General features: G+C 43.5%; 1 protein-coding gene across 1 annotated transcript in view; it reads right to left on the bottom strand.

Annotated features, from left to right (window-relative positions):
• Positions 1 to 20,224, bottom strand: part of TTC39C (tetratricopeptide repeat domain 39C) — a 46,598-nt gene extending 26,374 nt beyond the window's left edge. Inside the window, exons 1-2 of the mRNA XM_032222752.1 lie at positions 19,806 to 20,224; positions 1,123 to 1,171 (exon numbers count right to left, since the gene is read on the bottom strand). Of these exons, the coding sequence (XP_032078643.1) occupies positions 1,123 to 1,171; positions 19,806 to 19,942 (186 nt within the window). The 5' untranslated portion in view covers positions 19,943 to 20,224. The remainder of the gene's footprint in view (positions 1 to 1,122; positions 1,172 to 19,805) is intronic.
• Between the last annotated feature and the right edge of the window lie 205 nt (positions 20,225 to 20,429).

Raw genomic sequence — 20,429 nt, 5'->3', positions numbered from 1 at the left:
ATCATAATAGACGGCTCACACTTATTATAGAAATTACTGAATGGTAAATTCCACACAAACCTCATTTAAGCATTATGCAATGTATAAATCCAGCCAGAGTGACAGAGTAGAAGGGAATACTGACACATAATATAATTTTGCTAGGTTTTGGTGACATACAACCTCAGTCAATATGGTTTAATGTTATGTATGAAACAGATCACAATAAGCACTTGCCGGACTTATATACTGCTTCACAGTGCTTTACAGCCCTCTCTAAGTGGTTTAGAGTGTCAGCATATTGCTCCCAAACAATCTAGGTCCTCATTTTACCAACCTCGGAAGGAAGGAAGGAAGGAAGGAAGGAAGGAAGGAAGGAAGGAAGGAAGGAAGACTGAGTCAATCTTGAGCCGGTGAAAATCAAACTGCCAAACTTCTGACACCTGGCAGTCAGCAGAATTAGCTTGCAGTACTACCTTCTAATCACTATGCCACCACGGCTCCATGCCTTCTTCAACAATGATTAAAGAACTGGCTTTGTTTTGTGCATGTACACTGATAGTGAATAGTACCATACATGAAGGGACCATCCCTTATTCTGCAATCTATATGCCCTCTGACTGAAAAATGTTTAAGAATGTAATAAAACTAAGACAAGTATTTTAGTTCTGTTCCTGTTGGGAAGCACTCAGCCTGGCAGAGAGGAGGGATCAACCGTGCAGTTAACCTGGAGTCAATGCGCAACTGCAAAAGGGCTAGTACTGACCCCTCCTAGGTTCCTTGGAGCTTATCTATTATTCCGAAGAGTAAGCTGCCAGACTTGAGAGATTCCTAAATAGTAGGCAGAACGTAATAAAGTAGCTAGCTTGAACTCTGCACCTGTACGCCTGGTTGTTCATATGTGACAATTTCCCCAAAAAGTACATGAAATGCCTAATGAACCATGCAAAAAATCTTACACTTATTATTTTATTCTATTTCAGTGATACAGCCTTTGGTTCTTGGGTGGGGAGATGTGTATCAGTGTCTCCAAACAATTTTTTATGAAATCCACAATTTCAAAATTAATAATACATTTTCAAAATCAGTGCTACAACAAAGGAATGCTATGCAGTAACAACATATGTATTTGGATTTACTTACCAAAAAGCTAACAAAGCTGGCTCCAAAACTCATTAAAGGACTATGGTTTCTATTGAAAGGAAAGAAAAATACAATTAATACATATTAAATATATATCTTTGTTCAGAATTTACACAATGTTCATTTTCATTTCAATCATGAATCCTCCCCAACTGTCCAATTTTAAGCATGAAGATGTTATTTTGAGTGTCAAATGGGCTATTTCAACCATTTTGGAAGTGTTTTACACATCACACAAGCCTGTTCTGGATACAAAACATTTTATTTTGATTTTGCAACTATTCCAAAATGCTTAAAACATCTTGTGTCTTGCTTAAAAACTATTTTTCTTGAAACGAAAAACAATTATGATGACTTGCACTTGAACCTAACCAGTGTCTTGTTGCCAGAGTTGCACAATCAATTTCAGGTCCTCCCCCAGTGTGTTCTGAAACATTCTGAAAATGTTTTTCAAGTTTAGAGAGAAGAGAAACTGGCTTCTTCAGAGAAGAATTCAAGAGTTGTCCCCAAAGACAACTGTGCTGGTGATGGTGACTCACTGCTGAGAAGAACAGGTCTGCAGAGCAGACATGGTATCAAGAGAAGTATGTTGTCTTCCACATGCAGAAATATGGGATGCAACAAGAGTGAGTGGACTGAATACCCCAACCTGACTACTATCTTCTTCTTCTGTTTTGTATTGGAATAATACTGCCAGAATGAGTCTGGAAAGAAATAGAAGAACTAGGAAGAACTAGGAATGAAAACCACAGCATTTGAAAGACAAATTTTATTTTCAACCATGGTTCTAAGTGAAGGTCATGTCCCAAGGAAGAAATAGAGGATTCTGGAGGAGAACCATTGGTTCAAGTACTGGTATACCAAAAGATGGGCTGGATCTCATAAAGATTGGGAAGAATGTATTTCAGTTCAGGCTGGCTTTAAACTAAACATGGGAAAGGAGGAGAAACCATACTCAAAGCAATAAAATTTATAACAAAGAAGAAAGCAGTACTCAAGAATACATCAGAAGATGCAAGAACAGTAGTACTGAAGGACTCAGATTAGTACACTAATGCTCAGAAATGGAGTATTTTAAGACCTAGGACTGAGGACAAGGCAATATATTATTAGCACTGCTGATACCTGATCGATATAACTCAATTCAAATATTGGAATATAGCACTTAAAGGAAATAATTTGTTCATATTCAATAAAAGTGAAGGGGGTTGCATTATACATAAATGACTACACCTATATGGACATACAGATCAATTGCAAAATTTTAGCCTAGTATGAAATTCTGAATAATGAAATAATTAAGACCCAGTACAAACAATACCAAACAGAAAGAAAAATAAGAGAATGCTGATGTGATTGGCATGGCTGTTTAAAGAGCTTTGTGTTGAACCAATAAACAAAATGTACACATTTAAAATAAATAAGAAGGGCATATTAAAAAAAAGAATATCAGGAAAAGGTTCAAATCTGTAAGGATGAAATCAGAAAGGTTAACACTCAGAAGGAACTGAGACTTACAACAAATGCAAAAAAATGCAAAAGAAGATATGTGTTTGTGTGTGTGTGTGTGCGCACGCACGTGTGCGTGTATGTATGTATATGCATTTTTTCCTCCAGATTATGGGAAGTGGTAGTTCCTTCTGGGGGAAGTATGGCAAACTAAAGACAATAACTGTGACAAAGGGTGAGAAGAGGATAGGAGATCTCCCACATGTGTTCCAGATGAATGCTCCTTGTGAAACTACAGTAGCTTTTAATCTTAGACATTTTTCACTTCTTTTAATGTTTATATTTTTAAAAAGTTTCTTCAAAAGCCTAACTATAAAATAAATTTTACATAACTTTTGATGATTTAACATTTAATAATATCAATATTTATATAACGTGAACTATCAGCATCAACAAAATCACCATCAGTCAATTGCAAAAGGCAGTTCTGCTTGGAACAGTTTACATCCTGCAACAATACGTTTAAGACCACTGAATATCCACATCTGCCTAATCCAGGTCCGTGGGAAGGACTTGATAGGGGGACAAAAATGTCAAATCAGTCAGAACATCTGGCTAACTATACAATGAACAATAAGAACATTCAATTTAGTGAAAGCTAAATCAGAAACAAAGTGGCATACTATTATATATATTTTCTTAACAATGTATGTGGAAGAACTGGTTCCAAGGACTGCCTCGCTGCTATTTAATAGTAGCTCATGAAGTAGAAGTCAAGGGCATACATTCTGCAGAATCTGTGAGAGATCAAGGCCTTGATCATCGCAAATAAAAAATAGCCATCCAAATGTCAGATTTTCATTGTAAGAGCTTTGCAGTGTACCAGAGATTAAATTAATAAACTTTGCAAGTAGCATTTTGCTGCTAAGCACCCAATGTTGTTCAGTCGGTTCATTTAATTCAGTGGGCTTTTATGTAAAATAGTTAAAATGGCAGTTGGTCTTATCTGAACTGCATGTTTCAGAGAAGATGTGGGAGTAGTAACACATGGGTATTAACCCAGCCCTTTGCCCTGGAGTCTGAGATAATCTTTTGAGGCCACACCTCCGATCCTCCTCTGCTCTCCCAGATTAACCGATGGTCGTATCAGAGCACCTGGAAGGAAGGAACAAAGAACAACGCAAGTACATGTCCTTCTTATTTGGCGCTGACTGACCACTGAGCTAACTCAGGCCCCTGGCGCGGGGCGCCCTAAACAAGGGGGGGAAGTGACTCCTTTCCACACTTTTTCTGAAACATGCAGTTCAGGTAAGACCAACTGCCAGTTTCCAGAGTGAGGCGTGGGAGGAGTAACACATGGGACATACCAAAGCTAGATGTCCTAGGGAGGGATCAATGGGCCTGAGCCCCTCGAGAATCTAAGACTCCCTGCAGAACCCTCCTACCAAAGGCCGCCTCTGCGGAGGCGTAAGCATCTAGGCAGTAATGCCTAATGAATGGTGAAGGAGACAACTAGGCAGCGGCCCGGCAGATCTCCTCTATGGGGGCCTGGGTGGCCCAGGCTGCTGAGGTGGCCGCTCTTCTGGTGGAGTGCGCTGTGATCCCTCTGGGACCTGAATTCCCCGTGACTTGTAGGCCTGTGAAATGGCCGCCCTGATCCACCTGCTAATGGTGGCCGGGAAAACCTTAGCGCCTCTGGTGGACGGTTGATATGACATGAAGAGGGCTTCTGAACGCCTAAAGGGTGCCGTGCGCTTCAGGTAGATGCGTAAGGCTCTTCTGATGTCCAACCTGTGCCAAGACCTTTCCCTATCCCTGGAGGGCTGCGGACAGAAGCCCGGCAGAACTATCTCTAGAGCCCTGTGGAAGGGGGAATTGACCTTGGGCATGAATGCGGGGTCCAATCTGAGGATGACCCGGTTCTCTAGGAAGGTGCAGAGGTCCGCTCTACTGGAGAGGGCGTTGATCTCAGATACTCTCCTGGCCGAGGTGATGGCAACCAGGAAGACAACTTTTAAGGGTCAGGAATTGTAGGGAAACTTCCCTCAAGCATTCGAATGGTGCCTCCGTCAATGCCTGGAGGACCGTGGGTAGGTCCCAGGTGGGGAATCGATGGACCACTGGGGGTTTCAGATTCGCCGCTCCCTTGAGGAAGCACTTTAGGACCGGATGTTGGGACAAAGGAGGAGCATCCACCCCCACCCCCAGGACCGTGGAGAGAGCGGAGACCTGTCTTCTAAGGGTGCTGGGGGCCAAACCTTTCTCCAGGCCTTCCTGTAGGAAGTCCAGAAACTGGGGTACCGAGGCCGAGGCAGGAACGATGTTCTTTGCCTTACACCAATCAGCAAAGGCCACCCAGGAGGCGTTTTAGATGCGGGTGGTGGACTGCCTCCTGGACGCCTCAACGGTCCTAATGACCTTTGAAAAGAAATTGGCCCCTCTCAGCTGTTCCCGCTCAATCGCCAGATGGTCAGATGGAGCCACTCCGGATCCGGGTGCTCCAGTGACCCCTGGTGTAGGGACACCTCCCCCAGGGGGATCCTCCAGTGGGGAACTAAGGACAGCTCCACCAAGTCTGCTAGCCAGGGGCGGCGTGGCCAGAAGGGAGCCACTAGTATCATCTCTGCTCCCTCTGATACCAGCCTCCTCAGAACCCCGGGGATGAGGGAAAGAGGGGGGAAGGCGTAGAGTAGAACTGGTGGCGATCTGCAGTGCAGGGCGTCCGTGTCCATGGCTCCTCTGGACGGTAACCTCGATACGAAGTTCAGCAGCTGGGCATTCGCTGGGGTCACGAAGAGATCCACTACCGGGTGCCCAAACCTCTCGCAAATCTGCCGGAAGATGCTGGGATGGAGTTGCCATTCTCCGTTGTCGACCGTCTCCCTGCTGAGCCAATCTGCTTGCTGGTTCTCCGTCCCGGAGATGTGTTCCACTCTGATGGACTGGAGATGCCACTCTGCCCAGTTTCCTAACTGAAGGGCCTCGTCGCGAAGGGCCTTGGAGTGGGTGCCCCCTTGCCTGTTCACGTGGGCCTTGGCTGCCACGTTGTCCGTCAGGACCAGGACGTGATGGCCGGTCACCATCGTCTTGAAGTGTCATAGGGCCAGGTGGATGGCCCTGAGCTCCAACCAGTTTATGTTGTTGCGTAGATCTGTTGGAGTCCAGTGGCCCTGGGCTATCTGGGTCTCCAGGTGTGCTCCCCAGCCAAACAGGCTCGCGTCCGTCATGAGTACCTTCCTTGCTGGTTCCTTGAAGAGGGATTCTCTGTCTAGTGCTGGGGTCAGCCACCAACGGAGCGAGAGCAACACCTGTGGCGACACTTGAACCTTGAACTTGACGTCGCTCGTCCCTGCCTTCTGGTATGGAAGCAGGAACCACTGAAGCTCCCTGGCGTGTAGGCGAGCCCAAGGCACGATCCCTATACACAAGATGAATTTCCCAAGGAGCCTGGAAAGAAGAACTACAGGGACAGAGCGTAATTTGCGAACCTCATGGATCAGCTGCACAATGCTGTCCTTTCGCTCCTGGGGAAGGAAAACCTCCCCCGACACCGAATCTATAATAGATCCGAGGTGCTGGAGCCTGATAGATGGAATCAGCTGGCTCTTCTCTAGGTTGATAGAGAACCCCAGGGACCTGAGAGTGTCGATGATGATCCCCAGGTCCTATCTGGCAGTGTCTGGGGACCTGGCTAGGACGAGGATGTCATCTAGGTAACAAAACAGTCGGACTGGGAAGGAGCGCAGGTGACCTGCGGCTGCAGCCAGCACCTTGGTAAAGGTCCTGGGGACTGAGGCCAGCCCGAAGGGTAGGGCTCTACATTGGAAGTGATTGCCCTCATGGGAGAACCTAAGGAACCTGCGATGTTCCGGGGTGATTCTGATGTGAAGGTAGGCCTCCGTGAGATCGATGGAGACCAGGAAGTTGCCCTGTCGGATGCCCTCTAAGATGGATTTCAGAGAAGCCATCTGGAACCTACGGTAGACCACCCTGGAATTGAGTAGTTTAAGATCCAGGATGGCTCTCCACCCCCCTGAACTCTTGGGAACCAGAAACAGGTTCGAATAGAATCCGGAACCTCTCTCCCCCTCTGGGACCTTCTCTATGGCCCTGATGTCTAGTAAGTGTTTGATGGCCTTAGCCTTAAGGGCCCGTTTGGCCAGATCAGCAGAGGAGGCGAAGGTGCGGAACCTGTCAGAGGGTTGCGAGCTGAACTCCAGCTGTAACCCGAGCTTAACAGTCTGGAGGACCCACTCATCTGAGGTAACGCGCTCCCAAGCATCCGCGAAAAGGGAGAGGCGGGTCACTTGAACCTGCGGAATGGGTGACCGCCCCCTCCTCGAAAGAGCCGCTTGCTCTGCTGTTGGCCCCTGAATCTGTCCCTAGGGAACTGTCTATCCCCTTGTCTGTGGAACCTGGGGGTCTGGTACCTGTGACTCTGGACGTCCAATTCAGGTTGATGATAGAATGTTCTCCTGGGGTAAGGAGCGTGGCGGTGATCCGACCGTTTGGTCATGGTTGGGAGAACTTTCTTCTTGTTTTTGTCCTCCACCAGAAGAGGATCCAGCGAGGCACCGAAGAGCTTGTCCCCGGCGTAGTCTGCTCCTGCTAGGTGCCATTTGGCTCAGGACTCAGCTTGCCAATGGCACAGCCACAGCAGGCGCCTGGACGCTACCGAGGAAGATAAAGCTCGGGATGCATACTTAACTGCATCCAGGGTGGCGTCAGCTGAGAATTGCGCGGCTGCCAGCACCTTCGAGATGTCCTGCAGCAGTCGTACCTCCGTGGCCGGGGTCCTGTCTCTCAGCTGTTCCAGCCACAGCACAATGGATCTGTTGAAAAAAGAAGCAGAAGCGGCCGCCCTAATGGCCCAGGTTATGGCATGGAATGTTTTACGCAAGATAGTTTCCGCCTTTTTATCCTCTGCTTTAAGGCAATTGGCAATGTCTCCCGTCACCACGGTTGAGGCTGAGGCTAGGGTGGTGATCGGGTTGTCCACCTCCGGGAGCTGGAGTGCTTGGGCAAAGGTAGGATTGAGGCTATAAAACCTCCGCTCGTTGCCCCCTGGATTGGGAAATGATCCTGGTTTAACCCACTGAGATTTTAGAACCTCCAGGAACATCTCTGGGGTTGGAATCTCCTCCTTCTCTACCGGGGGTCTGTGGAAGGGACCCTTCCTGCTAATCTTGCTGGTGCTAGGTATGGCAGTAGCCGGCCTCGGGTCTGGGGGCGGGATCCAGGTCTGCTGTAGTCCTGGCCTTATGGAGTAGGGAACTAAGTAAGGGGGGGGGGAAGGCCAGTGATGTTGGGGGCATCTGTAGACTGAGCATCCTCATCCTCAGAAAACCCTACCTCCTTCAGCTCCCCTTCCTCTAAATCTGAGGCTTCGCTGACAGTGGAAGAGGAAGGGGACCTGGGCTCTCTGGCAACAGGGGCTTTGGCATGGGTCTGATGGTCCCTGGGCTGGTCCCGAGAAGATCTATGCTGGGGCCCCTGGGGCTGATGCTGCATACCAGAAGCCATCACTTGAGCTAAGGCCCTGGCTAAAACCTCCTAAAAGCTCTCAGGTAGCTCTGGAAGGGCAGGGCGGAGCTCTGGGGGTTGCAAGTGGTCCCTTGCATCTGGCGATTCTGGTGCCAGCCTGTGCCTTGCTGGGCTGGGGGCCCTGAGACCAAAGGGATCCCCCCTCGTCTCAGATGAGTGGGCAGGTAAAAGAGGGGGCGAAATGGAGCTGTGCCTTCTGCCTGAGCTCCTGGGGGAGCCAGGGGAGGTCGCCTGGGTCTCTACCAATGTGGGCAGCCTGCAGGGGGAACATGATCTGGAAGGCGATGGGCTAATAGTGGCCCTGAACCTTCTTGAGGAGGCCCTGGTAACCTGGCCTCCCTGGGTATGGGGCTCCTTTCTGGGTGCCCTGGAGGTGCCTCTTTTGCCGGGAGATCTCCCTCTGGGGCCCTGGGAAGCTCCCCTGGAAGGCCCCACGCCTGGATCTGAGTCCCCTGATCTCAGGCCCGCACCCCCGCTCTTCGCCGCCTCCGCCATAACACTCACAGTTTTGTTGCTCACTCCCTCCTCGCTCTCTGCCGCCTGGTCTGCTCTGCACGATGCTCGCGCCTCCTTTTCCAGCCGCCGATCCGCGGCTCGAGCGCCGGCCTGCACCGAGGCTTCTAGGCCTTCTGCGGATCCACCAGCAGAATCGGGCCGATCTAGGCCTCTTCCGGCCTCCTCGATGCCTTCTGAGCGCTTTCGGCGTCCGTAGGAGGAACGCCGATCACACGCTCAACCACGTGCTCTTTCAAAGATGGCGGAGGATCAAGATGGTGGCCACTGGTCTGCGGTCCGATTCTCTGCAGCTTGGTACCGTTGGGGAAGATCCCTCGGCTTCCCGGTCCTCAGCTGGGCTCCTGGGTGCGAAGGGACCACCAAACGGCCCGCGCAGCTCCTTTTGCCCTCTTACGCCACCGTCCGGTCGCTGGGGATCGCACTAGCCAGCAGCGTGGCTGGCTAGCGGCTCAGAGCACAGCAGGAGGGTGAGTAATCCACAGAAGTCTTCTTAAAGGAAAAACGCTGTAAGGAAAAGGCTAAAAGATCTAAAAAAAAAACCTAAAAAAATTCTAAGGCAAGTTGCTGCAGCCTGTAGAATCCTGGAGGATTCGTAGAGGCTGCAATCCTTAGAAAAAACCTGAAGGAAAAAAACCTAAGTCTTCAAATGAGGGAGAGTAGGAAAAACACTCCTTCTGGGCTGGAGTCTGAGGTTAATCTGGGAGAGGAGAGGAGAATCAGAGGTGTGGCCTCAAAAAATTACCTCAGACTCCAGAGCAAAAGGGCTGGATTAAAACCCATGTGTTACTCCTCCCACACCTCACTCTGCAAACTGCAACATTTATCTCAATGGATTTTAAAGGTTCATGATTGGCCACTTACAAATCTTTTAAATCTATAATTAAAATAGACAGTTGTATTTTTGTTCCTTTGTTTTGCCAGCTTATTTCCAAAGAGATTTGCTAATAAACAAGTAAAATGTACAGAATTCAATGAAGTATTTTAATTAAACAGTTAATAGATGAAATTCTACCACTTACATATTACAAAATTTTTCCCCTTTTGGAGTAGGACATACAAGAAATCAATCTAGACTAGTATCGCATACATATCTGCTACCAATTGATTCTTACAACCATTAACTATGTTACACATCTTCTGGGAGAATAGGTTAAATTTTCCCACATTAGTTACAAGTAATGGCTAAGGCAACTGCATCATTCCTGTGTTTCCCAATATTCTCTGGTTACAAAGCTTATAGTTCTGGGTCAAGAACTTTGATTCAGAGTTCAAAATAGTTTCCCCCTAGTGTTAAATAGGAGCCCCAAAAGTATAGAAGTATGATAGCTTTGAAATAGTTCTACTGGTTTCTATGGGATCTTTCTTTAAGTAATGTTAAACCATCAAATTTAGGAGGAACATATAGCAGCAATTCAATTGATTATGAAAGGAAAGGGCCTAACAGCTAGCTAGGAACACAGCAAATAATTCTAAATTCTGAACCCCTGAACTGAGCCCTGTGTCATTGCGGCCTCCTCCGGACATTGCTCCTTGCTTCCCGCTCCAGCCATTAGGAGGAGTAGGATTGTGGCTGAGCTGGTGTGAGAGAAATGGAGGATGGCGACCGCAGTGGCGGAGACTGGGCTCCAAAAACATCAACACTCCCCTCCTCCTCTGCTAAAGTGGCTCAGGCTAGTTCCAAACTTTGGCCCCCCAGATTGGGGCCCTCACTCATCTTTAAGGCTGCCGCCTATGAACACTGGACTTCCTACTTTCTACATCTTACCCTGCCTGCATACGGCCGCCTCATATACCACCCACTTCTGATCTGGTGGCCAAGGACGTCTCCCCAGGACATAGGAGGGGAGAGAAACGGAGTACCTCTCCCCTCCCCCTTTTCATATTGTTACACATCTAGCTGCGCAATTTTTTAAATAGTATGGTGAGTGTATGGGATTGGTTGTGATTGAATGAATGGCCCACTTTTTATTATTCCATTTTGTTGTATTTTATGTGTTTTAACTATTACGTGGGGACTGTCTGAGTGAATAAATGAGTGTGTCTGATTTGGAGGGCCTGCCGGGGAACACGGGAGCCATAGGGGTGGTTGAGGGAACTACGGACACGGGAGTGGGCCGGGGCATCACGGTCGTAACAGGGAGGGGCAGATATGGCGGGGACTTTAGGGCTGGCTATTACCGGGGAAGGAGGGCTCGCTACTGCCACTTCTGATTCTCCCAATTGACATGATTTTAATATAGTATTATTAAATTATTTCAAAATAGGATGGCAAATTATTTTGATTTTCTTGAGTCTTGGGGTGCATGGACTTCACTTTAAGAAACACTACTTCAAAAGAGAAACGTTTTATAACAACTTCAAAATTAGATGGTATTTTGCCCAGGTTTTGAATGTCAAAAGCTAGTTTCTCCAATGTCACAGTCATACTGATTTCAAAGTAAGGTTTAAAAATAGAATATGAATTAATTTAAACTGCTCAGACCTTGACAAAATCTTAAATGTTCCATAGTAAAGAAATATTAAAGTTTCCTTTATAACATCTAGTCTATGATGCATCACACAGATTACAACTAAGTGCAAGAAAAAAACAGGTTTTCCCAGTGTTTAATTAGAGTACCCAATCAACAAAGATAAAACAGATCTGAAGGTCATTCTCCATAGCTTCAACTGCATCTACAAATCCATGCATATTCATATGCACATGATATAAAGTACATTATTGTTGCATATTGATACATAATTGTGATATGTACATTACATTTTACACATTAATGTAATATATACATTACATTTATGTATAATATAGTATGTAGTACAATTTTGTTGTACAAATGTATATGTTCTGAATTGGAACATGAATTTACAACAAAGTAGGCCGAATGCTGCATTTCAAGTTTACTCACAAAAGCTCAGTTTTTCAATCTCAATAGCAAATATTGGGATAACAAAATTGTTCCATAAATTTCAAAATAATAATCCACAATACATCCTGGCTACATGTTGGGGTAAAATCATACATTTTGAAGTCTTAAATTAAACTTAACTCCATGTTGTTATTTCTGGCCACGATACAACTGGTTTGCCATTCCTTTTTCTAGGGGAATTGGTTCTTTTTAAACTTCCCTACAATTCTGGGATTTTCTGATAGTTTCTGTCAAGTGCAACTTCATTTAATAATCAGGAAAGAAACCACTCAACTCCATTTGTTTGAAATTAAGTGTACTTTTACTAATTACAAATGAACAGTTGCAAAGCTAAGCTGAATCTGGTTAATTAGGCGCGAAAGCAAAGAATATCATGTATAATTCAATCCCCGCCCCTTGGCACCCCAGTCCATAGTCTACTTATAATTCACCCAACTGTCAGGTGGGAGATATCTTCAAAAAACATCACCAGGATGGAATGCTGGACAGTTAACCTTGGCGGGAAACTCCCTTCCTCCGCATGCGCAATAAGATGGTCAGATCGGCGTCTAGAATCTTCCTCCAGCACATAACGATTCCCTTCCCAAATACCATGCCCCCCCCTCCCCGTTTCATGGCAGCCGAAGCAGCAGCAAAGCAGAGGCTGACAGTTTCTTATCCAAATACTCACAAGGTTTTTTGAGACAGCTAAGATCAGCTGTGATTGTAATTTATTTGGGGACAAAAATCAAATGACATTAAGGCAATTTTAAGAGTCACAATATAATCTGAATGCTTTCAAAAACGTGTCACTACATAAGGAAAACTGATCAGGGACATGATAGAAAGGAGAAATAAAAACTAAGGTTAATATTTGAATATACATTTTGCCATGTTAGAACATGGCAGCAGACCTCAAACACATATACTTCATCTAGTTAGTAAGTGTGAAGCCAGCTGTTATATTAAATTGAGGATATTCTCAAAATTTCCTGGGTGAAAAGGGCAAACAATAAACATATCAAATATAGGTCTATAAAGTACATATAGGTGGAGTGATATTTGTTAGCACACTGGAGACATTCAGAGATCAGTCTTTAAAGGAACTGATGACATTAGGATTCAAAGTCTTGATTAACAGTAACCATTCTTGTTCCTTTCCGCTGTCTACTATTCCACCAAAAAATTTAAGTTCTGGACTTCATTTTTTTTTCTGTTCATCATTTTCCTTTCCAATATAATTTTAGAGTATTTGTAACCATCAAAACATTGAGTCCTATGTAATATTTTCTAGAATTTAGGCCCAATAATCTCTTTTTGAATGCTCCTTCCAGTTATTTTTAATCAGCAAATTTCTACTGTTCATCTTAATAATGTCTTTTCTTAGTTCTTTTCACAGTTTTTCCCCAGTACTATTGCCTTGATAAGGCTCAATTCCTTTGAACTAGAAATCCTCAAAATGGGATTTACTGATTAGAAAAAAGAGCAGATTTATTTAACAGTCCTGTAGTTCTCTTCTCAAAAAGCAGTAGGATGGGGAGAAAAGGGGAAAGAACAAACATGTTTATATAAGTCATGATGAACTATTAAAATATTGGACAATTTTAATAAAATTGTAGTCCCTGTATGGTGTAATTTAAGATGTTGAATTGGGAGAAGATCCAGGTTCTAGTATAGAAACTCTGTGGTGACTTTGAACCACTCACTTTCTCTCTTTTAACCCAACCTACCTCCCAGTCTTGTTTTTGGGGAGAAAATAGGTCTCCCCAAATATTAATACTAAAATATTAGCAGTTACGAGTTCCATTGTTTCTTCTGAAATGTTTTGAAATTTCCTAGTGTAGCCTACAGCCCCTCCAAATTTCCTGACAGTTTCCATCCATGAATTAACCAGTCCTGCCCTGGTTAGCTTTTGATCTCAGATAAGGTGACTTATTGAAAACATTTAGTCTAATTACTTAGGCATTGTAGTAAAGTTTGGGAACCAGCACAAAAGTTGAATTAACCAATAGTCAATGCAGTTAATTACATAAAAGTAGAAATCCATTTTTATTTATATTTTACTTATATTCTACTTAAGCACTCAAGGCCTGAAGGCCAAATACCACTAATTTTTTTATCTTATTTCAGATCCTCTTCGAACAAGTCATTAGATAACAGGTTACTAAGTAAATGGGAAAATTACCTGTTTTAGGCAACCAAAATTTGAAGAAAGGAACACATGCACATGGAAAGAAACCTATGGTTTGAGCAGGATTCCTTATAAGTAATGTGTGGCCTAAAAACACCAGACTCTAATTAGACCTCATAGACACAAGCGATGGTTTTGTGAAAATTTTGGATAATGTATTCAAGGTTTTATTGAAATGCAAATACTGGAATTTTCCAGTAGTCTGGTCTTGTGTGCCTCAGACCAGATTGCATTGAATTATTACAAACCTTGACCATATCTCTGCCATGGCCATCAGGCTTCTGCTGACATGTTTTTCTTGGAATCCTTAATCCCTTTCTTCTCCTCAGAATCCACTTTGCCTGTAGGAATTTTGTATATATTAATTTGGACTAAATTAGTTTTATAGCACCATTTAGCAACATTTAATTTTCAGCTAGCTATAGAGTCATCAAGTAAGAATATGAAAACTCATTGCCAGCAATTCCAAAGAAATCTATAGGTTTAAAAAGAGATAAGAATACAATCTAGCCATGTTTAAGAATTTGAATCATACAGTAATCTACAGAAAAGGGGAGGGAAGGGTGCTGTAAACTAAGAAACTATTGCTAGCAGCAAGGCAAGGTAACACAATGAAGAATGGAATGGAAGAATGGAAACCATCTGTTTAGTTAGGGTTAGTAAAAAATTAAACATAAAATATTATTAATATATGCACATGGGGTAATTATTAACCAATAACTGAATGGATAAATATCCACAAATATTTGATACATCTTTACTATTTATAAAGAATGCTAGGCCAAGATGGCACAGTGGTTAGAGTGCAGTACTGCAGGCGACTTCAGTTGACTGATAGCTGCAGTTCGGCAGTTCAAATCTCACCGGCTCAAGGTTGACTCAGCCTTCCATCCTTCCGAGGTGGCTAAAATGAGGTCCCAGATTGTTGGGGGAAATACGCTAACTCTGTAAACTGCTTAGAGAGGGCTGTAAAAGCACTATGAAGCAGTATATAAGTCTAAGTGCTATTGCTATTGCCAAGCACACCACCTTTATCTTACTAGAAAACATTATGCAAAAATCATGACTGATCAAAGCCATGAAGGTCAGTATCCATCGTCTTGTCCGATGACAACCATTGAATATAGAAGACTGGAACTTACAACATAAGATAGGAATAAATGAAACCACACATATACCCTGGAGCAATATCCCCATGGATCCCACCCCCAAGGAATTTGCAAGTGTGGGAAAATCTGGTTTTGTTCCCAGGCCTAGGATTCTGCTGTTTGTTGATCAACTAGTTGTTGCTGTTTTGCAATTTATGGGTGAGTTTGTCAGGAGATACATTTCCTTTTCTCTTGTTATTGTTTCTCTCCCCTTTAATTATATAAGCTGTCCAGAAGCATTTGGGGGGTCAGTCTATCTTAAAAATATAATTAATTAATTAATAAACAAACAAACATACATGACCATTCAAATGTACTCTATGTGGAGTGTGAACCCCCACCAATACAGAATAACTCCTATGCTAAAGATTAGAATTGACTGGCATTAATCTTTTGTTGTTTTTAATGTTTTAAAACAGCTTTATAGTTTAAAATGATTTTAGGGGTTTTTTAATTTTTGATAACTTAGAGTTGGTTGAATGAGGAGTTGCTATATAAGTACTTTAAATAAAATAAAATAAAAATGCTGCAGTGATGGCTAATAGTCTTTGGGACACAAATAAAAGGGATAATGGTTACCTTTAAATCTCCACATAGAGCAGGACTGGAATATTTCAGGTAGTGTCTTGCTGGAATTGAATCTGCTTGTTCAGTGCAGAAAGTAAGGATGATGTTCACAGTGATATTGTCAAGTGGCAGGAGATTAGCACTCCAGGAGTTCAAATGAATATAGGTTTATTGTATGCTAATGTTTTCTTCAAGAATCTGAATTACTAACGGTCAAAGCAAATTGGCAGTAGATAATCAACGGAATTCCAGGAGGGCTGGACTTAAATCTCCTATTGGCGTGAAGGGACTCAAGATTGATGATGTGTTTGACCCCTGCCTCTGGTTCATCTTCTACAGATATGGAAGAACCAGTACCTAGGCAATGAGGAGCAAAATATTATGTAAAACCTGAGAAAGAAGCTAACATTTGAATACAGCTCAGACCTTCTTGATTCATAAATGGGGGGGGGAGGATTGACTTGCAAGATTATGTATGATTTGAAATATCCAAGTCAGCATCAATAAATATAGGTGCAGTTTTCTTAAGAAGTAAATTTCATGCCCTGGTCTATCTATGGGGGCTGCCATCTAGAAATAATCTATTGAGTTTATTTATTTAAGAGACTTAGATGATCACAAAATGTATGTGTCATAATTCCAGGCAGCTCACAACAGCAATAAAAACATAAAAGAATTAATAAAATATATTGGTGTGGCCAAGGCAACAGGCCTACTTTCTGATATTTCCATTTTATAAAATACTTTCTTCCCAGAAATATATATGATCTTACCTTCTAATATTTTGCTTGTTTAATTTCAACAAATTTTGACACCTAATTAATTGATCTAGGACATCTTCTTAGTTTTCCAATTGTTATTTTATTGCTATGTTGGGTTTATTTTTCTTTTTTTGTTATTGTACGCCACCCAAAGTATTTTGACATGGGGTTGGTTATAGGCATCAGTTGACCGGTAAATATTTAACAATTGACTCTGCTGGTCTCATTGTCACCACCATACCACTAATCACTTGAACAGCTGATCTGAGCATTAGCCATGGCAGTTCCACTCTGCTCCCAACTGATACATAAAGCTGCAGAAAACATCACAATTGGCATTGCAATGATTGTGTCAACATTATTATATTTTTGATTATTAAAAAAACACTTTAGAAAATCTTAACTTGTATATAACTTTTGAAAAGATATACAGTTTTGTAGATTTCTTTGATATTTTTTTTTTCAAAATGGCATCCATTTAATGCTAAAAATCTTACTGAAATCTCCTATCTTTGGTGGACTGGTTTAAGTACTTAAAATGTAATATCTGCTTAAGTCTGAGTTTGATTTGCGGGCTTCATGGTCATATCCAGATTATTTTTGTAGAAATGAAACAAATGTATACTGCAGTGGTGGGATTCACTTCCCTTCCCTTCCGGTTGGCAAATGTGAGCAGGCTGGGTGGGCAGAGCCTCCAGAAGCAGCACTACAGGTTCACCCGAACCAGAGAGAACTGGCTGAATACCACCTCTAGTACATTGTCATCTTCTGGGATGTGTTTTCAAACTTCCCAATTTAGTTTACTGCTCTGATATTTCTTACTAGTCTCCCATCTGTGTACTAAGCAGTTTTGATTATTTAAAGCTTTATGAGGTTAAGCAAGATTGGCTGGGTGCTGGAAACTGCATTTCAAGATATATAACAAGCTTACTTTGACTGCAGAGAAAATAGTTATCTTGAAAGAGAAAGATAGGGAAGGAAAAAGGCTAAAAAAATAATCTGCTCTATTGAAGGGGTGGTGGGATGTAATAGAAGATGACAGTAGCCTTCCAGCAAATACTTGCAGAAAGCAGAGACATGCTCTCATTAATAAGATACATGTTATTTGCATTTAAGCTTCTTTCTCATCAGTAGAACAAAGTACATCAATATGTTCTGCATCTTGTGAGTGAATATGGAGAGAGGAAATAGAATACACCCATGCACACACACTAATAAAAACAAAGGAGAAGTCAGGACGGGGCAGAAATGGGATCAATGAAATCAAAATGACATGGCAGTTTGTGCAGTAAGAAACAGCTGATCACAGGTTTCCTTGTCCAAGAGTGTCATGGGAGCACCAGATAAGATTGTAAATAAGATGCATTGAAGAAGAATGTCTAAACCGTGTTCTCTGCAAAGGTATGTTAAGACTAACAGTACCACTAGCAAAATAAGTCCCTTGTTATATAACTGGGGAAAAATTAACACCTGCTAAGTCTAGGATTGATTAATAGTAAACAAAGGAAGCTTAAAAGGGATCTTGGCATAATTACATTTCTATTGCAAACAATCTATTTGAAACCCAGAAGAACTCTTTGTGTCCCTATGTCCCAATTTGAAAAATCTGCATGAAATGCAACCACCATTGGAAAATACTTGACAGATTTCTGTATAGAAAGCAAGCTATTGGATGCTATTTAAGGAGCCTAACTCACAATGCTTTAGAGAAGTCTTTCCCACAGCTTGGTGCTTTTTAGATATGCTGATAGTACAATTCTAGAAGACTTAGCCACTCTGATTCCTGGAAGTACCATGTTTTCCCCAAAATAAGACATGGTCTTATTTTCTTTTGACCCCCTGAAATAAGTGCTTGGCCTTATTTTTGGGGAGGTCTTATTATTTTTGAGGTGCAGGAGGCGATAAGCGTGGTTGCTGTTGTGTTGCAATATTTTCGGGTGAGGGCTTATTTTAGCACATGCACTCAAAAGCCAGATTGGACTTATTTTAGGGAAACAGGGTAGTAGGGTGGGAAAGGCTGAACTAGAAAAGGCAGGAAAAGGAGAATAATAGCCTTACATTGAATAGTATTCAAAATTGAGAAAAGAAAGAAATTCTAGGTGGTTTACCAGGTTGGGAGAAGAAAAAGGTGATATTAGTAGAGGGAATGTGATGCCAAGAAGTTGCTTCCCTGAAATGACATCCAAAAGCAAATCATGGGGAGGAACAAGAACTCTGAAGAAAATAAAAAAGATAAATGATTACCAGTTTTAATATTTTTCAAGTGGACACTAACTAGCCTACAGAAGACTGAATTTAGAGCAAATACTACTCTTTTTGTTATTGGAAAAAACTTTAATATTGTATAGGGCACCTCTGTCTAGTCACCAAACTACTATTGGAAGGATAAGAAGGAAACATGGATGAAGATAGGAAGGTAAGCATATACAGTCATAGAGAAATTAATACAAGGCTTGCTGCTGTGATTCATGACAACAATGACTCTTGCACTCATTTATGGGCAAGTGAAGCGCCAGCAACTACAGTGAGAAAAATTGATGGTGTCCCAGAGGGAAGGAGTTTCAGTAGAATAAAAAGAAAAACAACAGCAGAACATTTCCATTTTATTGGTCCTCTTATGACAGGGTTATAAAACTGTATTATAAGAAGGAAAAAAGAAGAACATTTGGAAATGCATAGAACCCATGCAATATTAATATAAAGCCCAAGTCTGTGCTATACCTTTTTTTTCTTGATGCTTGGAATTATGGAAGTTCATTATATTAGCAATGATATATTGAAGTATTATTCCATTTCACTTAATTTAAAACTGATGTTCATGTATTTCTTTAACTTTAAACCATTTAAACAAAAGAAGGCTTGATTTTTCCCCCTTGAAAGAGTTCTTGATTAGGTTGTAACATTTGCCAATGGACAAGGTGGTTTGGTGTAGAGGTTAATGAACCGGGTTACCTAAGACAATATGTGATGTTTGCTATGCTATGACAACACCCACAAAGAAAACAACCCTTCATTTGGCAGACAATATTCTAGACCTCCACACATGCACTCCAAGTTTATACAGGAAGGGCAACCTGCTTAGAAGCACTGCTATTAATTCAAGCAATTCAAACACTAATTCAAAAATCAGCATTAAAAGCTGCTCCAGCGGGTTCACTGCCTCCAGAGAAAGCATGTGAGGGATTCACTGGAGAGATTCCAAGCAGGAATAAGATAATCTGAAAGCGGGAGCGCTCATCCAGAAATGAAAAAAGGGTCAAGTGCAAGGCTGTCACAAAGATGGTCTAATAAAAAATAAAATCCAAGTTCGGCAGCAGAGAAGCCTCCTTAGGGCTGAGCTACTCGTTCTTACCTCTTGGCAAAGAAAGACCGCGCGGCCCTAAAGACAAAGGCCTTTTTTATTATTAATATAACGGCGCTGTGGTCTAGCGCTGGAAGAGCGGCACTCTGCACTCGCTCAGTGACGCTCTCATTGCGGGGGACGAGGAGGGGGGGATTCACCCACGATCCGCTCGCCTTGAACGCAGGCGGTCCACCCAACCGATGGTCAATCAGCCGCGGCTGAAAAATTCCTCTGCCACGCAAGGAAAAAGAGCGAGAGTACCTGTATTTCCTGAAGAGCTGGTCGGATTCCCGGAACCCGTTGTTGAGCAGCATATTGATCCCAGCCAGCGCTAGCTCGGCGTCCTCGAAGGGCAGCGGCGCCTCTCCGGTGCCGCCGTCCTGCTCGGACCCGGCCATGGTCGTCGGCAGGTGGGAGACCCACCCAACAGGCTCCTGCCCGCTGCGTGGCGCTCAGCCGTTCGGGGGACACTGGAGCAAGGCGAGCCAACCCGGCGTCGAAGCTGGCTGGGCACCTCGCGCCTTTCCGCTCTTTCGGGCACGGCCCGCCGCACCACGGCTATAACCGCCCTTGCAGCTCCCGCAGCCGCGGCCAGAAGCCCAGCCGCTGAAGAGAGAGAGGGAGAGAGAGACCTCGCAACCTTCGAGCTAAGGCTGGCGGCTGCCGCTTGCCCGCTGCTAGGGCGCCTGCGCGGGAGGGCAAGGAGTCTGCGCGCTGCCACCTCTGAAGCGGCTTGCCCTGAGCGCCGGCTTGGTTTCTCGTTTCAGAAGCGGCTGCTCTGGTTTCCACGGGGAGAGAAGGGGTCTTGGGCGGGACCCTATTGTGCGCTCTCGGTTGCTCTTTGCTCTTTGCTCAAGGTTGGTTTTTTCCCCCCAATATAAAACG

This window comes from Thamnophis elegans, chromosome 8, assembly GCF_009769535.1.
Source record: "Thamnophis elegans isolate rThaEle1 chromosome 8, rThaEle1.pri, whole genome shotgun sequence".
Taxonomy (NCBI): Eukaryota; Metazoa; Chordata; class Lepidosauria; order Squamata; family Colubridae; genus Thamnophis; species Thamnophis elegans.
This window is presented reverse-complemented; position numbering and strand designations above follow the sequence as displayed.